Source organism: Hemibagrus wyckioides, linkage group LG05 (genome assembly GCF_019097595.1).
Source record: "Hemibagrus wyckioides isolate EC202008001 linkage group LG05, SWU_Hwy_1.0, whole genome shotgun sequence".
In the NCBI taxonomy this organism is placed as follows: domain Eukaryota; kingdom Metazoa; phylum Chordata; class Actinopteri; order Siluriformes; family Bagridae; genus Hemibagrus; species Hemibagrus wyckioides.
The window spans coordinates 21,597,658-21,605,770 of record NC_080714.1 but is presented as its reverse complement, the minus strand read 5'-3'; the positions used below and the strand labels follow the sequence as shown (position 1 = coordinate 21,605,770).

Below are 8,113 nucleotides of genomic sequence, written 5' to 3'. Positions count from 1 at the left end.
TTTATTTATTTATCTATCTATCTATCTCCTTGTCATTATCACCCAGTCAGGCTGCTGTGAAAACATGAAAACCGACATACACACCGGCTCCATACTAACGATAACTTTGTTCTTGAGGCCCTTAAAGATGACATCATGACTGATGCTCATACAGCAACAGGAAATGTTATCAGCACAGTAATGACACACACACACACACACACACACACATATATATACAGATCCCTGGGGGGTTGTTGGGAATGCTGTATTAAAGTAGACCGATGTCAAGGGAAGAGACTTTTTCAGGGGCATGTTCACTTCACTTGAGTTCTGAACTTAGTTGCTTGGTTCTAGTATTTGCCGGGTGAGTATTTAATCTAGCTTTGAATTCATCTCTGTTTTAACTGATTTATCCTCTGACAGCTACTTTTTGAACATGAATGAAAAGCAGAGGATTTAAGTACTGACCTTTGGCAATTGGTTTATTAACTAAAAACTGCTATAAAAAAATCATCTGTTGTTTCTTTATTACATTCCTGGGATAATCATCTGACTGCTATTAAATATATCTATTTTATTCTATTCTATTTCTCTCTTTTGTCATCCCATCCTTGTCTTTTTTCATTTTCAATTTATTCTCTTCTATCCTTATTGTATTGTACTGTATCCCTACTTCTTCTCCTCCTCAATTTCTTCCTACTTTTTCCTAATTATTTTTCTCCATCTTTCTTCTTCTTCTTCTTCTTCTTCCTCTTCTTCTTCTTCTTCTTCTTTTATAATTATTTTATTTGAATATTTATTATTGCATTATTATAATTATCATGCATGATAGGAATGATCACTGCCCTGCAAATGAACAATGAACTATTGAACCACATATTTATTTATGATGTCCAGTGTTAAACTTCATGGATGCAAAATTAAGTTTTGTTTTATGTAAACATCTTATATTCATTAGTTATGTATTTTAGTTTTTTTTTTTGTTTAATTAAAACTACCCAAAAAAATGGGTAAAGAAGGAATAGGTATAAGTAGAAATTAGAAATGACCTGGATGTAATTGTAAAAAGTCCTAGATTTTGTTCACTCTAATTAAACACATGACATAATTAATTCCAGCACCGTCTGTGAGCCTTTAATCTATAGGCTTGACTGCTTTACCCTCTAAGTGCATCTACTTTTAATAAGGCACTAATTTAAAGTCCTATTAGGATCTGCGAGGGGACCGTTAGTCTTGAAATTCAAAGACTGAGGTGTTGGGCTGAACATTTATTTAATATATCTCCTTATTTAATTGCCATTGTGCAACCTTTTTTGTTATATATGTGGCACTAATAAAGTTCAAACTGTAATAAAACTGTTAAAAACTTCTGGCTAGAAGTGTATTAACTAGGCATAATGGCTTTCAGAGAGAATAATGTATTCCTCTCTTCCCAGAGTGCAAAGGCGGGACAATGTGCCGGGTTCTGGACGTCTTTCTGGCTCTGCTGAGCCGTTTCCTGTTCGCAGTGCATGGCGTCGTGACGGTGTGGCGTGTTGTGGTGGTGAAGGGAGAGCCCTGCTATTGGCTGCTGCTCACGGGTGTGGCATTGCTGGGTGTCGAGATGGCTGTTACTATGAAATGCACCCACAATGCAGAGTGGAAATGGTGATTTTCTATTTGGACTTTGTGTTCTTACTAAGCAAGATGTTTGACTGTTGATTTTACTGAAGTAACTCTACCTTTAAGAATAGCTACAATACACAACAATCTGTTGATACAGCACTTTGCATATTGTTAAACCAGAATTAATTTGTACCACATTCATGGATGTCAGAAATGGCTTAATGCTCAGGAGGTCATGTGTTCAAATCCACAACTATCTGTTGCTGGAAGTCCAAAAGATCATAAATGGGATTGATCTCTGGGTAGGAATAATATTACAATTTCCCCCTGTCAATCAGAGTGACACTAGCCAATCACTGACATTTGTGAGCTCATTTACAATCACTCAATTAGGAACACCTACACATTTATGCAATGATCTAATCAGCCAATTGTGTGGCAGCAGCACAATGTATACAATCATGCAGATACAGATTAAGATCTTCAGTTAATGTTCAAATTAAACATCAGAACAGAGAAAGATGTGATTTCAGTGATGTTAATGCTAGATGACAACATGCTAGATGTTGATGCCAGACATCTCCTGGAATTAGTATACAGTAATTCAAATAATCAAAATCAAATAATCACTTTATAATCAAGCTACAGTGAGAAAAGAAGTATAAAACCATGAAACCTTGAGGATGAATACCAGATTCCAGATTTTGGGTTACACTCCTGTCCTCCAAAAACAGAATCTGAGGCTACAGTAAGCACAGTGGGACGACTGAAGGTTAAATAAAGTGCCTGGTCTTTTCTGGTATTTGTGTGTAAACTCTAGAGACTGTAGTGTGTGAAAATCCCAGCAGGTAATGAAATACTCAAGCCAGTCCATCTGTTACCAACAACTATGCTAAGGTCAAAATCACTGCAATCACATTTTTCCCTATTCTCATGGTTGGACATTACCCAAAGTTGCTGGCCTGTATCTGCATGATTCTATTAGACAATTAGCTGGTTAAATAATTGCATAGATGATTAGGTGTACAGGTATTCCTAATAAAGTGCTTTGAGAGTGCAATCAGTGCTTTCTCTCTGGGTGTCCTCAGCTGCTTAGTCACATAGTGGCACCCAGAGAGCAGTGCTTCAAAAAATGTGCCACAGCTGGCTTCTCATGTCTCAGAGGCAGCACACTGGCCTTTACCCTTGCCAGGTGGTAGGAGTTGTCTGATAGGGGAGCGCAGAGTCGTGGGAGGGAATTGGGTAAAATGAAATGAGAGACACAACGGGGAAAAAAAGTAGTTTAAAAGAGGCAACCCAGAGTCTTGTTGCCATGTTAGACTGATCTGAGAGTGGAGCACATACATAGACTCTCGTCTGTATCTCCTTTGGGTCCCTTGATGCTTCTATTAATACTGCTATTAATATTTCAGCTCACTGTGTCTTTCTTTATAATATCTACATTTGCATAATGAACTCATGGTCTTGTTCGATCCCCTTCTAAAAACTTGCCAAGCAAAATCATATCACTGGAGATTTCAGTGTTAAACATCTCTAGATCTGAACCACCTCCGCTGTCTTCGGGCCTGTAACCATCTCAGAGCTCGTGATGTTCCTGGCCTTCATTTGCTCCCCTTTTCCTACTCATTTTCTCTTTTATTCACATTCTAGTTTCTTGACACTGTGCTCTCTTCATTTTACTCTCTCTCACACACACACACTTTGAAGTCTCGCTTCTCTTCTCCAGAGAGGCTTGGCTGTATCGAAAGGGATTTGCATAGCTGATGGGAGTAATTTGCAGTCTGAATTGAGTCCCTTCTGGCAGCAGGAAGAGCCTCTGTGGTCTAAGTCAGTGTTAATCCTTAACCATTTTTCTCTTCTGTTTCCTAATCATAGATCTGTCAATCAATCAACTAATCAATCAATCAATCAATCAATCAATCAACCAACCAATGTATCTATCTATACATGCATGAAATTGTATTTGAATACATGTGTTCTAAACAGATATACAGTAGATATGAATAGAAGGGGGAATGTACTTATATGCAGACACTAATCATGCAGAGATCAAGCATGCAGGATGAAGAAAAGACCACATTTATTAACAGAAATCATTAATTTATCTTTAATATCTGCCTGAGCAGGGTCAAGGTGGTTTAAATTTGGGAAATAGAATGAAAAATTGTTCAGGCAATTTCACACGAGATACTGGATATCAGCAAGACCACAGACACGAGGCCACAGGCAATCAAAACCTTGCTTTTATTCAATGTAACAGCATGATTGTGTGTGGAATATTGCTTTTATAGTTTAACAGTTTAAAAAAAAATAATAATATAGAGGAACTTGCATTTCAGACACAATATGGCCAAATAATTTATTTTCTTTTTTGCTCTGCAAAAGAAAATAGCTCCTGAAGAAGCCACATTCACTGATAGCCCATTTGTACGCTTCTCTTAAAAGGTGCATTTGGCTTCCCTTCTGACAAGGTTTCCTTTTGAAAGTCAGAAGCTTTATACATGAAAAATGTATAATTTCCCATGACGTTTATGTGTTGAAAACAGAGATTTCAGTGCTGTTATACTAAATATCACAAGGACGAGGACAGCCACTTGTCCAATAGAATTAATAAATGGAAATCAACTGTTGCATAATAGAAAATATTGTGGCAGGTACAAACAAAAACAATGTTGTGAGTGAGATTAAAAATAATAATGCATAAAAATCTTTGTTTTTTTCAGTGTTTTCCAGTTGCAAAACCAACCCAAAAGAAAAACACCCTCCTGTTTTAGGCCACACCCACACTGAGTTTATATCTGAATATTGATGTTATATGGATATTTGAAGCACTAAACAGATACTATCTATCTATCTATCTATCTATCTATCTATCTATCTATCTATCTATCTATCTATCTATCTATCTATCTATCTATCTATCTATCTATCTATCTATCTATCTATCTATCTATCTATTGTTAAAACCAATATTATAATTGGGAGAATAAGTACTACAAATCATGAAACTAACACAAAAGTAGTCTAGCGATTTGCCAGCAAGCTTTGTGAGAGGAAGCACAGATCGATACATATCTAAATCTGAAAGACTGAGCTAAAAAATCCCCCACTGACTCCCTGTCTCTGATGTTCCTCTGTGCAGGTTCTCTCCTATGGTCTTCCTTTATCTCAGTACTGTGATTCCATCCATTTGGTTCCTGGAGCTGAACCAGCTACAGTTCAAGCTGCCAATCAACTCATCTTCACCTGATCTTCTTCTCTTGTCTCATATTCCCATAGCAGCAGTGGGTGTCTTCATGTTTCTTACAGTATTTCATATCATATGAAATGTACTTTAGGGCTCTGTGATCTCAAAGTGATTACCCAGCATCATCTGTACTCTTATTTGCCTGGATATGAAAGGCAAAGTGGAGTTTGTACAAAAAAAAAAATCTGGCTGATCTTTTATTCCCAGCATCAAAAAAAGCAGTTGCAGGTGCAGATGATACTTGATGCTCTCGTGTATTTGATGCTCTCAGTCAGCTGTAGAACAATGTCACTTGAATCGCAAACCATTTGTTCTGTATTGTCAACACTGCCATCTGATTAGAGCTAAAGTGATGATTTTACCCCATTTCCATGACCACCTATTGCTTTTTTTTTTCTTTGTAGAAGGATTAGCAATTTGTCAGACTAACATGTAGGCTGCCTGTAGCCCGCATCATCCTCAGAAGGAGCTAATAATCACTTTAGCTGCTGATATCTCCGAGCGGCAGAGCTCCCAACCCACGAATCCTTCCTCTGATCTCTTTACAGAAGCTGAAAGATCTGAAACTGTCACAGTGAGATTAAATGAGAGGCATCACAGGCTTTTGGCTCTTGCTCTCTGATGGGGTTAGCATGTCGTTGCTGATATGGCTAATGCAAAGGCCAGTCAGTCCTCATAACATGATCTAAGCCCAGTAGATGTAAATCAGGGATTTATGAGTCTGGGGATTTACATTGGACTAGACATTTGAGTAACGCAGTGGGAAGTTAAAGGAAAAACACAATTAATATGCTTGTATTGAATTATTTATGATCTGCTTAGTGATTCTTGAGCTAATTTGTTGGTCTATGCTGTATTTTTATTATTCCCATCAGATGTTAGCTGTTGTCTAAAGTAATGGGGGTCCAGCTAGTGCTATTAGCTTCTAAAATAAAAGAGCAAGAGCTTCTCTACTCAGTTACGATTTCTCTCATCGATGTTCAATGGCATGAGAAAAGAGGACAGTCAAGATGTCATTGATGGTGGTATTAGCATGAAAGTTGAAGCTTTGGACCCTGCACTGTTTGGGCAGAAGATACTGATAAGGTAGTTTAAAGGACTAAAGCACTGCTGCATCAGTCTCTTTAGGTAAACAGGAAGCAAGGGTTAAATCCCATTGGCCCACTATCTGCAACAGCATTGTGAGTAATGTTAAGAAAGTCAGAAATGTTTAGTTGAGAAAGTGAGGCTAGTTTGACATTTTGTATAAAATAAAAAAATGTTCAGAAATTTAACCAAATAAATCTTGGATAATACTGAAGACTGCATGCTAATTATAAAGATTAATATATAAGGTTCTATAGAATGTTTTCTATATGCGAAAATTCTGTTATAATTAAAAAGTGCTCTGCATCTATATGTGCTTTTAGGGCTTAGCAGATTTGGAACCGGAGAACTGGGTGGCTGGTTTGGAGCAGACCATGCTTATTGTACTGGTATTAGGACGCTGGCTTATGCCTAAAGGTGACATGTCACGTGACCAGCTCTCACAACTCCTGATGGTCTACGTGGGTTTGGGTGCAGACATCCTGGACATCTTTGACACTTTTAAGGAGCCTGAAGTGAAAACCAACCATGCTGTAATTATTGTGGGGCTGAGCCTCTTCTCTTGGGCTTTAATGCAATTCCCTTTGGTTCTGACACAAACAAATCCCCCTAAACCCCAAACAAACATCCACAATAAACAAACCAGCCCTGAGTTACTACCCTGCCCTTACACCTCCTGCTGCTCCAGTGAGATCTGGAGCCTTCTTCTTACTGTCGGGCTCCAGGATGGTCCATTTCTCGTCTACCGCCTCTATCTGATGCTCAGAGAAAACGTTCTAAACCAGCTGATGATCTTCTTCACGTGTAAGAACATCCTCATTGTCATGCTGGAGCTGTACAGGATTGGTGTGGTACACTTTGAGCTTCACAGGCCTGGGGGGAGAGAAAGATCACCTGATGAACCTCAAAGACAGACAGAAAGAGCTGAAGGTGAACGATTTGAAGTTTTCGTGTCTAGCCGCCAAGGCGTGAATGAAAGTATTGATGAAAGTTGAAATTTTTGATGTAGAGTTCGAGTTAAGTTTAGGTGAAAATCAGCTAGTACTGTGAGTAAACAGATTCTCAACAGTCACTTGAAAGGCATGGAAAGTTTCAGCTTGTCTTATACCAAATTGCTTAAAATCAAGATATAAAGGGGTTATGTGTTCATAGACATTCATAGAGACATTTCAGCTTTCCACATCATGTCGCATGTTCAGTCATTCATCTCCAGGAACCGTGTTACCTTGGTCAGGACAGAGGTCAATCCAGAGGCACCGGGAGAGAATAAACCCTGGATTGTACACTTTCTAAGATATCTCAAACATTCCAGTTTTCAATTCTAATAATGACTTTCCAGTATTCCTTTTTTTCTCTATCTGCTGTTCTAACTTAATATAATGGCAGACTGCATCATTAAAAAAAGTTTTTCCTTTAATGGGACTTTCCATATTTGTGTTAGTTCTGTTCTAGGTTCTAGGTGTTATTCAGAGGTGTTATTCATTATCCACTGCCTGCAGTTTTATTATAGAATAAGCAATATCAGTGCCAAAGACAAACAATTAAAAGCAGCAGAGAGCCAATTTAATTAAGAAAATAGCAAAGACATCTTTTATTAAAGCACCAAATATTTCTATTTCAGTATTTATTAACTGGATCCTATTATTTAATTCAAGGCAGGCTAGAGCAGTTCCAGTACATCTATAGATAAAAGATTCATAGATACTGCTAATCTTACTGTAATTGTTAGAATAATGTATCTTCTGTACTACAAATGCCTAATAAGAGAGAATGAGATGCGAATTTTATGTAGGTCATTTCCAATAAAATAAAAGATCAATAACTACTCTTTATTTGATCAGTTGAAAACAAATCATTGCGTAAAGTTTAGCCAGGAATGCTAAAAAAAAATTCAGATTTTAAAAGCTATTCATTTACACATAATCAAATTATTTATTAACCTATGAACGAATAACAACATTTATTAAGACAATATGGATTTTTATTGAACACTTCAAAATTTTTAACATTCATTTGGAACCACTAGACAGTAGCATTTAGCACCATGAGATGGCAGTGTTCACATATTGTTTAAGTCTCCATAACAAAGACAGACATGGCACAACTACATGTTTGCTAACATCAAATGAAACCTCCAGTTTTTTTTGGTCTGGGGTTGATTAAAGAGCTGCAAAAAAAAAAAAAATCCCCTCT

General features: G+C 37.4%; 1 protein-coding gene across 1 annotated transcript; it reads left to right on the top strand.

Annotated features, from left to right (window-relative positions):
• Positions 1 to 1,423: 1,423 nt before the first annotated feature.
• On the top strand, positions 1,424 to 7,175 carry LOC131353580 (transmembrane protein 26). The gene is made up of 3 exons (XM_058390717.1): positions 1,424 to 1,629; positions 4,730 to 4,871; positions 6,244 to 7,175. Exons 1-3 carry the CDS (start codon positions 1,436 to 1,438, stop codon positions 6,913 to 6,915), a joined length of 1,008 nt encoding a protein of 335 aa, XP_058246700.1. The 5' UTR covers positions 1,424 to 1,435; the 3' UTR covers positions 6,916 to 7,175.
• Positions 7,176 to 8,113: the final 938 nt, after the last annotated feature.

Excerpts from the sequence above, each read along its gene's own strand:
- LOC131353580 (XM_058390717.1), top strand. The coding sequence starts at position 1,436 with ATGTGCCGGGTTCTGGACGTCTTTCTGGCTCTGCTGAGCCGTTTCCTG. Across the intron at positions 1,630-4,729 it reads CACAATGCAGAGTGGAAATG|GTTCTCTCCTATGGTCTTCC; the intron begins GTGATTTTCTAT and ends TCCTCTGTGCAG. Across the intron at positions 4,872-6,243 it reads CTCATATTCCCATAGCAGCA|GGCTTAGCAGATTTGGAACC; the intron begins GTGGGTGTCTTC and ends ATGTGCTTTTAG.